This window comes from Sturnus vulgaris, assembly GCF_052056855.1.
Source record: "Sturnus vulgaris isolate bStuVul1 chromosome 33 unlocalized genomic scaffold, bStuVul1.hap1 SUPER_33_unloc_1, whole genome shotgun sequence".
NCBI lineage: Eukaryota > Metazoa > Chordata > Aves > Passeriformes > Sturnidae > Sturnus > Sturnus vulgaris.
In genome coordinates this window covers 1-14604 of record NW_028275901.1, presented here as the reverse complement: position 1 = coordinate 14604, position 14604 = coordinate 1, and the positions used below count along the sequence as shown (strand labels likewise).

The 14604-nt window shown below is 63.9% G+C and overlaps 2 protein-coding genes across 2 annotated transcripts; both read left to right on the top strand.

Moving 5' to 3' along the window:
* The first annotated feature begins 496 nt into the window (after window positions 1–496).
* EPHX3 (epoxide hydrolase 3) lies at window positions 497–6520 on the top strand. Its single transcript, XM_088157445.1, has 7 exons — window positions 497–595; window positions 1723–1986; window positions 2518–2603; window positions 3202–3500; window positions 4487–4590; window positions 5136–5284; window positions 6255–6520. The coding sequence occupies exons 2-7, from the start codon at window positions 1741–1743 to the stop codon at window positions 6484–6486; spliced, it is 1116 nt and encodes a 371-aa protein (XP_088013571.1). The 5' UTR covers window positions 497–595; window positions 1723–1740; the 3' UTR covers window positions 6487–6520.
* A 240-nt stretch (window positions 6521–6760) lies between these two features.
* Window positions 6761–13575, top strand: LOC148219540 (uncharacterized; the record flags this gene model as incomplete). Its single annotated transcript, XM_088157433.1, has 3 exons — window positions 6761–6806; window positions 9473–10084; window positions 13290–13575. Coding segments are annotated over exons 1-3 (944 nt in total), but the record flags the coding sequence as incomplete, so codon positions are not given.
* Between the last annotated feature and the right edge of the window lie 1029 nt (window positions 13576–14604).

Genomic DNA, 14604 nt, shown 5'->3' with positions numbered 1-14604 from the left:
GGGGGAAAAAAAGAAAAAAAATTGGGAGAAATGGAAAAAATAAGTAAGAAAAGGGTGTGAAGGGTTAAAAATGGTCAAAAATAGAAAAAGGAGGGAAAAGAAATCGAAAAGGGGGGGAAAAGGTTAAAAAACAACAAAAAAGAGTTTAAAAATTTTTTTTTAAAAATTGAATTGGGAGGATAAGAGGTCCCCAAAAGGCGCAAAAGCAACAAAAAAAGTTAAAACTAAAAAGGAACAAACGGGTGAAAGCCAAAAAAAGCCTCGAAAAATTTAAAAAACGGAGAAAAAAAAACCAAAAACCCCGAAAATGCCCCAAATCCACCCGGGCAAGCCCCGCCCCTTTGGGCGCTCCCGGCCCCGCCTCTTCGCTCTCATTGGCCGCTCCCTGAGGGTCCCGCCCCTTTTTCCTCGCCGTCCAATCAGAGCTCGGGGGGCGGGGCCGGCGCGATCCGAGGCGGAAGCGGCGCTGGGGGAATGGGGGGGGTTGGGGGGGGGGGGGAGGGGGAGGCGACAGCGCCGCGATCGCGACAGCGGCGACAGAAACGGCGCGTGCCACCCCCGGGGCCGGCACAGCCCCCCCCGAGCGTCGCCACAGGTCGGTGACGGCGGCGCGAGCCCCGCGCTGTCGCGACAGAGGTGGCGGGGACACCCCCCCCCCCCCCCCCCCCAGCGTGTGACAAGGACAGCGCGGTGTCGCGACAGAGGCGGGGTGGGGACAAGGGGCGGGACACAGCGGGGGACAGCGGGAGTCGCGACAGAGGCGGGGTTGGAGCACGGCGGCGGCGGGGACAAGGACGGCTCAATGTCGCGACAGCTCCGGACGGGGACGGGGACAAGGACAGCGACACCCCAATGTGACACGCTGGGGACAGGGACAGGGACATTGTGACACCGACAGGGACACCCCAATGTCGTGACACCCCCCCAGGGACAGGGACAGGGACATTGTGACAGGGACAAGGACACCCCAATGTCGTGACACCCCTTGGGGACAGGGACCCGCGGGGACAGGGCGGTCACCCCCCATGTGGCGGTGCCACCCTGGGAGTGGTGACATCCAGACAATGCCACCGTGGACGTGGTGACATCCAGGGAACGGTGACACCCTGGGGGTGGTGACATCCTGGACATGGTGACATCCACGGGGTGGTGACACCCCTGACAGTGCCACCCTGGACATGGTGACATCTCTGACAGTGCCACCCTGGCGGTGGTGACATCCAGGGGATGGGGACACTCTGGAGGTGGTGGCATCCAGGGGGTGGTGACATCCAAGGAATGGGGACACTCTGGGGGTGGTGACACCCCTGGCGGGGCCACCTGGGAATTAGGACAGGTGGTGACACATCCCAGGAACGGCAGCGCCGAGACTTTGGGGACAAGGTGGGGACAGGGGCGACACTGGGGGGGCTTCGGGGACAGTGGGGACAAGGTGGGGACACCCTGGGGACACCCTGCAGACAGAGCCACCATGGGGTTGGGACACTGTGGGGACACGGACATTGGCGACAAGGCCACCCTGTGACAGGGGACACCGCGGGGATGGGACACGCCGGTGTCCCCAGGTGTCCCTGCATTGTCCCCAGGTGTCCCCAGGTGTCCCCAGGTGTTCTCATGCCCCTGTCCCTTTGTCCCCAGGTGTCCCCAGGTGTCCCCATACCCCTGTCCCTCTGTCCCCAGATGTCCCCAGGTGTCCTCATGCCCCTGTCCCTTTGTCCCCAGGTGTCCCCAGGTGTCCCCATGCCGCGGCGCCTCCTGTCCATCCTGCTGGCCCCCACGCGGCTCCTGCTGGCCCTGCGGGGTCTCCTGGCCCGGGGGGGACTCGCGGTGGCCGCGGTGGCCTCGGGGGTGGCCTTTGGGCTCTGGGGGGTGGCGCTGCTGCTGCGCCTCGGGCCCCGCGCGACATTCGGGTGGCACCGCAGGGACACGGCCCCGCCCGGGCTGGCCGATGGCAAATTCGGGGAGCACCGGCACCTGCGGCTGCAGGTTCGGGGTTTGGGGGGGTCCTGGGGGGATTTTGGGGGGATTTTGGGGGGATTTGGGGGGATTGGATGGGGATTTTCGGGGGATTTGGGGGAGAGTTTGGGGGCTTAGAGGGGATTTTGGGGCATCCTGGAAGGTTCTAGAGGGGTCTGGGGGGGGGGGGATTAGGGGGGATTTTGGGGGGTCCTGGGGGGATTTTGGGGATGTTCGGAGGGATTGGGAGGGGATTTTCGAGGGAATTGGGAGAGATTTGGGGGATTTGGGGGGTCCTGGAAGGTTCTAGAGGGGTCTGAGGGGGTCCTGGGGGGTCTTGGGGGGATTTTGGGGGTCCTGGAAGGTTCTAGAGGGATCTTGAGGAGGATTACGGGGGGTCCTCGATGGATTTTGGGGTCTTTGGGGGTGAATTTGGGGACATCCCCACCGGTGACAACTCCGGTGGCTCCTCCGGGGGGGGGGGTCCCAGCGGGGGGAGGGGCAGATTTGGGGGTGTCCCCACCCCCCTGTCCCCTTTGTCACCCCCCGGTGTCCCCCCAGGGCTCGGGGCTGCGGCTCCATTACGTCACCCGGGGTCCCCCCGATGCCCCCCTGATGCTGCTGCTGCACGGCTTCCCCCAGAACTGGTGCGTGTCCCCAAATGTCCCCAAATGTCCCCAAGGGTCACCCGGGGTCCCCCCCGATGCTGCTGCTCCACGGCTTCCCCCAGAACTGGAGGGTGCCACTACCAGGAGTGTCCCCAAGGTGTCACCCAAGTGTCACCCGGGTGTCGCCGTGTTCTCCACGGTGTCCCCATGCTCCTGTCCCCATATCCCCCAGGTGTCCCCAAAGTGTCCCCAAGTGTCCCCATGCTCCTGTCTCCATATCTCTCAGGTGCCCCGTGTCCCCCAGATGTCCCCAGGTGTCCCCATGCTCTGTCCCTATGTCCCCCAGGTGTCCCCAAGGCCCCCACGTGTCCCTGAGGTGTCCCTGAGGTGTCCCCGGATGTCCCCACTCCCCCCATTCTCCTGTCCCCGTGTCCCCCAGGTGTCCCCAAGCCCCCCACACTCCCGGCCATCACTTTGTCCCCGCGGTGCCACCGCTGTCCCCTGTGTCCCCATGTCCCCCAGGTGTCCCTGAGGTATCTCTGGGTGTCCCCATTCTCCTGTCCCCGTGTCCCCCAGGTGTCCCCAGGCCATCACTTTTTGTCCCCGCGGTGCCACCGCTGTCCCCCGCTGTCCCCAGGTTCTGCTGGCGTCACCTGATGCAGGAGTTCAGCCCCCGATTCCGGGTGGTGGCCCTGGACCTGCGGGGCTGCGGGGACTCGGAGAAGCCACCGGGCAGGGACAGCTACCGGCTGGAGCTGCTCCTTGGGGACATCTGTGACGTCATCGAGGCCTTGGGGACACCGGCGGGGACCCCGCGCTGCGTCCTGGTGGGACACGACTGGGGAGGGGTCCTGGCCTGGGAGGTGGCATCGAGTCACCCCCAGCTGGTGGAGAAACTGGTGGTGATGGACGCGCCACAGCGGGGGGTGATGGCAGGTGACAGGGACACCGGGGACACTGGGGACACTGGGGACAATGGGGACACCGGGGACACCGGGGACACCGGGGACACCGGGGACACCGGGGACACTGGGGACACTGGGGACACTGGGGACACTGGGGACACTGGGGACACTGGGGACAATGGGGATACTGGGGATACTGGGGACACTGGGGATAGTGGGGATACTGGGGACAATGGGGACACTGGGGACAATGGGGATACTGGGGACAATGGGGATACTGGGGATAGTGGGGACACTGGGGACAATGGGGACAATGGGGATACTGGGGACAATGGGGACAATGGGGACAATGGGGACACTGGGGACAATGGGGACACTGGGGACACTGGGGACAATGGGGACAATGGGGACACTGGGGACACTGGGGACAATGGGGACACTGGGGATACTGGGGACACTGGGGACAATGGGGACAATGGGGACACTGGGGACAGTGGGGACAGTGGGGACACTGGGGATACTGGGGATACTGGGGACAATGGGGACACTGGGGACACTGGGGACAGTGGGGACACTGGGGACAGTGGGGACAGTGGGGACAATGGGGGACACTGGGGATATCGGGGACACTGGGGATACTGAAGACATTGGGGACAATGGGGACAATGGGGACGCTGGAGACACTGGGGACACTGGGGACACTGGGGATATTGGGGACACTGGGGATACTGGGGACACTGGGGATATTGGGTGTCACCTCCCGTGTCCAATGTCACTGGGTGCCACCTCAAGCCCGTGCCATCCAGTGCCACCTCTCTTGGTGTCCCCACCATGTTTATGACCCCATGGTGGCCCTGTCCCTGTCCCCATCCCTGTCCCTGCACTGGCTCTGTGGTGGCCCTGAGCCCACACTGTCCCCGTCCCCATGGTGACTCCACTCTGTCCCTGTCCCCACACTGTCCCCATCCCCATCCCTGTCCCCACACTGTCCCCTCACTGTCCCCATGGTGTCCCCAGCGTTCACAGCCCGTCACCCGTCGCAGCTGCTCCGTTCCTGTTACATTTTCCTGTTCCAGCTGCCCTGGCTGCCCGAGCTGCTCCTGTCCCTGGGTGACTTCCAGGTCAGCCCTGTCCCCTCCTGTCCCCTCTCTGTCCCCTCCTGTCCCCTCCTGTCCCCTCTGTCCCCTCTGTCCCCTCTGTCCCCTCTGTCCCCTCTGTCCCCTCTGTACCATCTCCCACCCCAAGGGGCGACACCCAACCCCAAAATGTCCTGTCCCCATCTCTGTCCCCAATTTCCGGGGGGGTGGTGGCACCACCCACACCTCGTGTCCCCCCCCCTCCTTTGTCCCCAGTTTCAGGTGGTTTGGCACCGCCCAGTCCCAATTTCTCCCATTTTGTCCCAAATTTTTGGGGGTTGGTGTCACCCAGACCTCACATCCTCCATTTTGTCCCAAATTTCGGTGTCCTGACCCCCCCCCGCCCCCATTTTGTCCCCGGTTTCGGGCTCCCCCAGCCCCCCACCCCCATTTTGTCCCCGGTTTCGGGCTCCCCCAGCCCCATTTCCTCCATTTTGTCCCCAATTTCGGGCTCCCCCAGCCCCCCACCCCCATTTTGTCCCCGATTTCGGGCTCCCCCAGCCCCGTGTGCCCCCCGGGTGTCCCCACAGCTGGTGAGGACGTTCCTGAGCAGTGCCCAGACGGGAATCCAGGACCCGGCGTGGCGCCTCTCGGAGCAGGAACTCGACTCTTACCTGTTCGGCCTCTCCCAGCCCGGGGGGCTCAGCCCCCCCCTGCACTACTACCGCAACCTCTTCCGGTGGGTGGGGCCCCAGGGGGGTCACTGCTGGTGGGGGGACCCCATTGGGACGGTCCCAGTTGGGTTTGGGATGGTCCCAGCTGGGTTTGGGATGGTCCCAGTTGGGTTTGGGACGGTCCCAGTTGGGTTTGGATGATCCCAGTTGGGTTTGGGATGATCCCAGTTGGGTTTGGATGGTCCCAGTTGGGTTTGGGACGGTCCCAGTTGGGTTTGGATGATCCCAGTTGGGTTTGGATGATCCCAGCTGGGTTTGGGATGGTCCCAGTTGGGTTTGGGATGATCCCGGTTGGGTTTGGATGGTCCCAGCTGGGTTTGGGATGATCCCAGTTGGGTTTGGGACGGTCCCAGTTGGGTTTGGATGGTCCCAGCTGGGTTTGGGATGGTCCCAGTTGGGTTTGGGACGGTCCTAGTTGGGTTTGGGATGGTCCCAGTTGGGTTTGGATGATCCCAGCTGGGTTTGGGATGGTCCCAGTTGGGTTTGGGACGGTCCCAGTTGGGTTTGGGACGGTCCCAGTTGGGTTTGGGATGGTCCCAGTTGGGTTTGGGATGATCCCAGTTGGGTTTGGGACGATCCCAGTTGGGTTTGGGATGGTCCCAGTTGGGTTTGGGATGGTTCCAGTTGGGTTTGGGACGGTCCCAGTTGGGTTTGGGATGGTCCCAGTTGGGTTTGGGACGGTCCCAGTTGGGTTTGGGATGGTCCCAGTTTGGTTCTCTTGGGTTGGGGGATCCCAGTTGGGTCACTGGTGGTGATGGGACCCCACTGGGATGTCCCCATTGGGATGTCCCTTAGCCCATGTCCCTAGGGTGTCCCCAAGGTGTCCCCAAGGTGTCCCTGACCCTGTCCCCCCCTTAGGGACACCCCTGTCCCTGTGTCCCCCATGTCCCCAAGGTGTCCCCAAGGTGTCCCTGACCCTGTCCCTGTGTCCCCCATGTCCCCAAGGTGTCGCTGACCCTGTCCCCCCCCCCTTAGGGACACCCCTGTCCCCCGGGAGCCGCCCCCTCCCCCCACGCTGCTGCTCTGGGGTTCCCGTGACGCCTTCCTGGACCCGCGCCTTGGCCCCGCCCACCTGCGCTGGCTCCGCCCCTCGGCCAGGCTCCGCCTCCTGCCCGGCGCCTCCCATTGGCTGCCCGAGGAGCGGCCCCGCCCCCTGGCGAAGCTGATTGGAGAATTCCTGGGGGGAGGGGCCGAGGCGGGGTCGTAGCCACGCCCAGGTTGGGGGGGGGAGGGCGTGGAGAGTGTGGAGGGGGAGGGGCGGGGTTTGGGGGGGGGGGTCTCAACATCTGGAGGGGGAACCTGGGGGGTGATGGGAACCTCCCCCTCCCCCAAACATCTGGAATGGACCCCAGCATCTGGGGGAGGACCCGGGGGGGGGGAAGGTGACGGGACCCTCAACATCTGGATGGGGACCTCGAAATCTGGACGGGGACCCCCAACATCTGGACGGAGAACACACACCCACCCACCCCCGTGTCAGGATGGAGACCCCCAACATCTGGAACGGGGAGCCCAGGCCAGAGTGGGGTCCCGGGCATTTGGGATGGACCCCAACATCTGGATGAGGGCTCCAACATCTGGATGAGGGCCCTGCCCGGTGGGGGAGGGACCCCCAAAACATCTGGACAAGGCCCAAAAGGGGGGGGGGGGGCGACGCGACGTGGTGGCGACCCCACCCCACCCCCCCCCCCAAACATCTGGATGGCGACCAGCACCCAACATCTGGCGGGGTCGTCCCCAAATAAATTCGGGCGACACAGAAGAAGGGGGAGGAGCTTTTATTTGGGGGGGAGGGGGGGGAAATTTGGGTGCTGGGGGGGTGGGGGAGGGGTGGGAATTTTGGGGGTGGGGGGAGGGGATTTTGGGAGCCTCCCCTCCCCCCCCCGGGTTCATTTTAAGCCTCTTAAGGGGCCCCGGCGGCCGCGGATTAACGGGGGGGGGGGGAGGGGCGGGGGAGACCCCGCGCTGCCCCTCCCCCACCCTTCCCTCCCCCTCCCCTCCCCCACCTCGGGTGTGCCCGGCCCGCCCCTCCCCCACTCCCAGTTTAACCAGTTGGACCGGCCGGGCTGGGAATGGGGAATGGGGGAAAGGGGGGGGGGAGGGGAGGGGAACACCCGGCGCCCCTCCCCCACCCCGCGGGGTGGCACCGCCCGTGTCCCCAAGTCCCCGTGGTGTCCCCAAATCCCCTCCGTGTCCCCAAGTCCCTTTTGTGTCCCCTCCGTGTCCTCACGGTGCCACTCTCGGTGTCCCCAAGTCCGCGTGGTGCCACCCGTGGTGTCCCCAAGTCCCCTCGGTGTCCCTTTCGTGTCCCTTGATGTCCCCAAGTCCCCTCCGTGTCCCTCTGTGTCCCCACAGTGCCACTCTCAGTGTCCCCAAGTCCCCGTGGTGCCACCCGTGATGTCCCCAAGTCCCCTCGGTGTCCCCTTTGGTGTCCCCAGGTCCCTTCCCGTGTCCCCTCCAGGTCCCTTCTGTGTCCCCAAGTCCCCGTGGTGCCACCCATGGTGTCGCCAGGTCCCCATGGTGTCCCCTCCGTGTCCCCTTTGGTGTCCCCAGGTCCCTTCCTGTGTTCCCATGGTGTCCCCTCCATGTCCCCTCTGTCCCCCCAGGTCCCTTCCCGTGTCCCCTTCACGTCCCTGCTGATGCCACCGTGTCCCTTCTCTGTCCCCATCTCTGTCACTGCCATGTCCCCCTGTCCCTCTGTGTCCCCATCCCCTGTCACTGCCATGTCCCTCTGTGTGTCCCCTCCTGTCCCTGCCATGTCCCCCTGTCCCTCTGTGTCCCCATCTCTGTCACTGCCATGTCCCCTTTGTGGCCTCATCCCTGTCCCTGTCCCCATCTCTGCCACTTCTGTGTCCCCTCCTGTCCCTGCCATGTCCCTCTCTGTGTCCCCTCTGTGTCCCTGTCCCCTCCCTGTCCTCCTGTGTCCCCATCCCTGTCACTGCCATGTCCCCCTGTCCCTCTGTGTGTCCCCTCTGTGTCCCTTGTCCCCATCTCTGCCACCTCTGTGTCCCCTCCTGTCCCCATCCCTGTCCCTGCCATGTCCCCCTGTCCCTCTCTGTCCCCTCCTGTCCTTCCCCTGTCCCCGCCGTGTCCCCCCCGCCGTGTCCCCGTGTCCCGTGTCGGTCCCCGCGTTGCCATGGCCGCGGAGGAAAATAGGACACGGGGAGGGGCCAGGGGACACCGGACACGGACACGGGGACAGGGGGACACTGACAGGGACATGGGGACACGGGGAGGGACACGGGGACACTGACAGGGACAGGGGGACACGGGGAGGGACACGGGGACACTGACAGGGACAGGGGGACACCGGACACGGACACGGGGACAGGGGGACACTGAAAGGGACAGGGGGACACTGACAGGGACATGGGGACACCGGACACGGACACGGGGACAGGGGGACACTGACAGGGACATGGGGACATGGGGACACTGACAGGGACAGGGGGACACTAACAGGGACAGGGGGACACTGAAAGGGACATGGGGACATGGGGACACTGACAGGGACATGGGGACACTGACAGGGACATGGGACATGGGGACACTGACACGGACACGGGGACAGGGGGACACTGAAAGGGACAGGGGGACACCGGACACGGACACGGGGGCACCAACGGGGACATGGGGACACGGGGACACTGACAGGGACAGGGGGACACCGGACACGGACACGGGGACACTGACAGGGACATGGGGACACCGACTTGGGGACATGGGGGGACACAGTGGTCCCCAGTCCCCCCAGTATCCCCAGTCCCTCCCAGTGTCCCCAATCCCCCCAATATTCCCAGCCCCCGCCAGCATTCCAAATATTCCCAGTTCCCCCCAGTCCTCCCCCAGTATTCCCAGCATTCCCAGTATTCCCAGTATTCCCAGCATTCCCAATCCCCCAGCATTCCCAGTATCCCCCCAGCATTCCCAGTATTCCCAGTATCCCAGCATTCCCAATCCCCCAGCATTCCCAGTATCCCCCTACCATTCCCAGTCTCCCCAGTCTCCCCCAGTATTCCCAGTATTCCCAGTATCCCCCCACCATTCCCCAATATTCCCAGTATTCCCAGTCTCCCCCCCCAGCATTCCCAGTATTCCCAGTCCCTTTCCCAGCCCCGCCCCTTTTTTCCCCCGCGCCTCCGGAGAAAAGGGGGCGTGCCTCCCCATCCCTCTCCCCGATCACGTGACCGCAGGTGCGCCCCGCCCCCACCTTCCCCCCCACCCCCCCCCCCTCCCCGCACCTGGCGCTCGCGCCGCGCCCGCCCGGAACCGCCCGAACCCTCCCGAACCCCCCCGAACCCTCCCTGAAACCCTCCCGAAGCCTCCCGAAGCCCACCAGAGGCAGCCGAAGCCTCTCCGAGCCCACCCGAAGCGGCCGAACCCACCCGAAGAGCAGCCGAGCCCACCCGAGGCGGCCGAACCCACCCGAAGCCTTTCCGAGCCCACACGAAGCGACCGAACCCACCCGAAGCCTTTCCGAGCCCACACGAAGCGACCGAACCCACCCGAAGAGCAGCCGAGCCCACCCGAGGCGGCCCGAACCCACCCGAAGAGCAGCCGAGCCCACCCGAAGCCTTCCCGAAGCCCTTTCCGAGCCCGAACCGAAGCCGAAGCGGGCGCCCGGTGGCCCCGGTGGCCCCGGTGGTGGCCCCGGGATGGTGGCGGCCCCCCCCGGCCGCCACCGCCGCCATGCGCCGGGGGTTCCTGGTGCCCGAGATCCGCCCGCTGGACCAGTACGACGGGGCTCGGGCTCGCAGCGCCCGCCAGCCTGGCCTGGGCCATCGCCACCGGCTACGGCGGCGCCGGTAGGACCGGGCGGGGACGGCGACAGCGGCGGGGGAGGGGGGGGCCCGGGGGGGGGGGGGGGGATGGCGGCAAGGTCTGCAGAGTGGGGGGGGGGGGGGGGGATGCGGTTCTTGATACCGGGGAGGGGTCCCGGTGGTACCGGGAGGAGGTTCCGGTGGTGAATTGGGGGGGGGTTTGGTAGAGAAAAGGGGGGTTCTGGTATTGGGGAGGGGTCCCGGTGGTACCGGGGATGGGTTCTGGTATTGGGGAGGGGGGTCCCGGTACCGAATTGGAGGGGGTTTGGTACCGAAAAGGAGGGTTCTGGTATTGGGGAGGGGTCCCGGTGGTACCAGGACCGGGTTCTGGTATTGGGGAGGGGTCCCGGTGGTACCGGGGATGGGTTCTGGTATTGGGGAGGGGGTCCCGGTGGTACCGGAGGGATGCGATTAAAGGAGGATGGGGGGATGCTCTGTACCGGGGAGGGGTCGAGGGGGTCCCGGTACCGAATTTGGAGGGGATTTGGTACCGAAAAGGGGGGTTCCGGTATTTGGGGAGGGGTCTCGGTGTTACCGTGAATGGGTTCAGGTACCGGGGAGGGGTCCTGGTACCGGATTGGTACCGAAAGGGGGGGGGTCCGGTGGTCCCGGGGGGGTCCCGGTACCGAATTTGGAGGGGATTTGATACCGAAAAGGGGGGGGGTCCGGTATTGGGGAGGGGTCCCGGGGGTCCCGGGGGCGTCCCGGTGGTCCCGGGGGGGGTCCCGGTCCCGTTGGTTCCGTTGGGGGCGGTCCCTGCATTGAGGGGGGGGAGGGGGTGAGGTTTAATTTTGGGGGGGGGGGGTTCCCCAATCCCGGGGGGTTCCCCCCCCCTCCCCCTCCCCCCCCTCGGGCGCTTTTGTTGCAGTCGGGGGGGGGGGGGCTGTGACATCGCGCTGTGACGTCACAGGGCGGGGACCCCCCCCCCCCTTTCCCGCCCCGCCCCCTGCGGTGTTGAGGGGGGGGGAAGGGAGGGGTTGGGGACCCCCTCCCCAAAAGAGGGACCCCCCCCAGGTGTTTGGGAACCCCCCCAGGTGTTTGGGGACTCCCTCGTGACCCCCCAGGTGTTTTTGGGAGCCCTCCAGGTGTTTGGGGACCCCCCAGGTGTATTTGGGACCCCCAGGTATTTTTTGAGGACCCCCCCCAGGTATTTTTTGGACCCTTCCAGGTGTTTTTTGGCACCCCCCAGGTGTTTTTGGACCCCCCCAGGTGTTTTTTGCACCCCCCAGGTGTTTTTGGATCCCCCCCAGGTGTTTTTGGACCCCTCCAGGTGTTTTTGGACCCTTCCAGGTGTTTTGGACCCCCCCAGGTGTTTTTGGCACCCCCCAGGTGTTTTTGGCTCCCCCAGGTGTTTTTGGCACCCCCCCAGGTGTTTTTGGACCCCCCCAGGTGTTTTTTTGGACCCTTCCAGGTGTTTTTGGACCCCTCCAGGTGTTTTTGGACCCTTCCAGGTGTTTTTTCCCTCCCAGGGGTCAAAGTCCTCCCCTCCCCCCATCCCCCCCAGCGCCCTTTGGCCGGGGGGAGGGGCAGGGGGCGGGGCCAGGTGGGGGAGGGGAGCGATTGACACCTCGGGGGGGGGGTGGGGCAGGTGAGGGACAGGTGAGGGTCCCATGGGACAGGTGAGGGTCCCATGGGTGCCATGGGACAGGTGAGGGTCCCATGGGACAGGTGAGGATCCCATGGGACAGGTGAGGGTCCCATGGCTGCTGTGGGGACAGGTGAGGGACAGGTGAGGGTCCCATAAGACAGGTGAGGGTGCTGTAGGACAGGTGAGGATCCCATGGGTGCTATGGGACAGGTGAGGGACAGGTGAGGGTCCCATGGGTGCCATAGAACAGGTGAGGGTCCCATAGGACAGGTGAGGATCCCATGGGTGCCATAGGACAGGTGAGGGACAGGTGAGGGTCCTATAGTCCAGGTGAGGGTCCCATGGGACAGGTGAGGGTCCCATGGGTGCCGTGGGACAGGTGAGGATCCCATGGGTGCTATGGGACAGGTGAGGGTCCCATGGGTGCTATGGGACAGGTGAGGGTCCCATGGGTGTGGCCCTTTCCCACACAGGTGAGGGCGTGGCCCCGTGTGTTCCAGGGCCCCTCCCCCCCCCTCACCTGTGGGTGTGTCCCTGCCCCACCCCCACCCCTGGAATGTGCCCCTCCCCCACCCCGCGGGGCTGGATTTGGGGGCGCTCAGGGGGGTCCTCGTGGTCTGCGGGGTCTCCAGGCTCAATTTTTGGGGTCTCCGGGGTAATTTTGGGGTCTCCAGGATCAATTTTGGGGTCCCAGAGTCAAATTTGGGGTCAATTTTGGGGGTCTCCAGGGTCATTTCGGGGTCTCCGGGGTCAAATTTAGGGTCTCCAGGCTCAATTTTGGGGTTCCCAGGGTCAGTTTTTGGGGTCCCAGGGTCATTTTTGGGGTCTCCAGGGTCAGTTTTTGGGGGTCCCAGGGTCAAATTTGGGGTCTCCGGGGTAATTTTGGGGTCTCCAGGCTCAATTTTTGGGGTCTCCGGGGTCAATTTTTGGGGTCCCAGGCTCAATTTTGGGGTCCCAGGGTCAGTTTTGGGGTCCCCGGGTAATTTTTGGGGGTCCCAGGGTCCGTTTTTGGGGTCCCAGTGTCCATTTTTGGGGTCTGTCCGTGGGGTCCGTGTCCGTCTGTCCCTGATTGACCCCCCGTGACCTCTGGGTGACCTTTGACCCCAAATTTCCCATTTTTTTAACCCATTTTTCCCCGGAAATTTCCCATTTTTTTCCCCTAAATTTCCCATTTATTACCCAAATCTCCCATTTTCCCCCCAAATCTCCCAAATTTTCCCCCAAATCTCCCATTTTTAACCCTTTCTTCCCCATTTTTAACCCTTTTTCTCCCGGAAAGTTCCCATTTTAACCCTTTTTTTCACCATTTTTAACCCATTTTTCCCCGGAAATTTCCCATTTTTTCCCCCAAATCTGCCATTTCTCCCCAAATCTCCCATTTTAACCCTTTCTTCCCCATTTTTAACCCTTTTTCTCCCGGAAAGTTCCCATTTTAACCCTTCCTTCCCCATTTTTAACCCTTTTTCTCCCGGAAATCTCCCATTTTTTCCCCCCAAACCTCCATTTTTTCCCCCAAATCTCCCATTTCCCCCCCCAAATTTCTTATTTTTTCCCCCAAATCTCCCATTTTAACCCTTTTTTTTCCCCCCTCCTCCCCTCCAGCCAACGTCCCCGAGGAGCTGCGGGACCCGTTCTACACCGACCAATATTCCCAGGAGCACCTGAAGCCTCCGGTCGAAGCGCCTCCTGCTGGCCCACAGACTGTACTGCAGGGCCTGGAGCCACGCCCTGGCCACGCCCCTTCCGGCCACGCCCAGCCCGGCCCCTCCCCCTCCCCCCCAGGATTTGGGGGCGCTGCTGGCGCTGATGGCGGCCAAGGGGGTCCCCCCAACCCTGCAGGGGGGTCCCGGTCAGGATCCAGGATCTGCAGCAGAGACCGATCCGGATGGTACTGGGAGGGACTGGGAGGGACTGGGAGGGGTTTGGGGGGGACTAGGGGGGACTGGGAGGGGATTGGGAGGGACTGGGAGGGACTGGGAGGGGACTGGGGGGGACTGGGAGGGGATTGGGGGGGATTGGGAGGGACTGGGAGGGACTGGGAGGGACTGGGAGGGGATTGGGAGGGACTGGGAGGGGATTGGGGGGGACTGGGAGGGGATTGGGGGGGGACTGGGAGGGACTGGGAGCGGATTGGGAGGGGTTTGGGGGGGACTGGGAGGGACTGGGAGGGGGATTGGGGGGGACTGGGAGGGGTTTAGGGGGGACTGGGAGCAGATTGGGAGGGGTTTGGGGGGGACTGGGAGGGACTGGGAGGGGATTGGGGCGACTGGGAGGGGATTGGGGGGCACTGGGAGGGACTGGGAAGAACTGGGAAAGGTTTAGGGGGGACTGGGAGGAGAGGGGGAGGATACTGGGATGTTAGTGGGAGCACTGGGATGTTACTGGGAGCACTGGGAGTTACTGGGATGTTACTGGGAGCACTGGGATGTTACTGGGAGCACTGGGAGTTACTGGGAGTTACTGGGATGTTACTGGGAGTTACTGGGATGTTACTGGGAGCACTGGGATGTTACTGGGATGATACTGGGAGTTACTGGGAGCCCCCGCTCATTAATCTCATTAAGCCCGGCCCGCTTTAATTGGCCGTTAATTGGCTCAGGGCGATCCCATTAACCCTGCCCGCCCCAGGCCACGCCCACCGCATTACGCCATCCAGCTTAACCACGCCCACACCATGACGTAATCGCGCATTGGCCACGCCCTCGCATTGGCCACGCCCTCTTTTCTTGGCCACGCCCACCACGACTGAACGGGGAGGGCGGGGGAGGCTCCGGGACCCCCCAAAATCCCCCAAAATTTTCCCCAAAATTCCCCAAAATTCTCCCAAAATTTCCCCCAGATATCTCCCAAAATTCCCCAAAATTCAACAAAATCCCCCAAAAAACCCCCAAAACCCCCAAAAATTCCAAATTTTCCA

Bases quoted from the DNA above. Each gene is read 5' to 3' on its own strand.
- EPHX3 (XM_088157445.1), top strand. From the start codon at position 1,741: ATGCCGCGGCGCCTCCTGTCCATCCTGCTGGCCCCCACGCGGCTCCTG. The intron at 1,987-2,517 runs GTTCGGGGTTTG...GTGTCCCCCCAG, and splicing joins ACCGGCACCTGCGGCTGCAG to GGCTCGGGGCTGCGGCTCCA. The intron at 2,604-3,201 runs GTGCGTGTCCCC...CGCTGTCCCCAG, and splicing joins CACGGCTTCCCCCAGAACTG to GTTCTGCTGGCGTCACCTGA.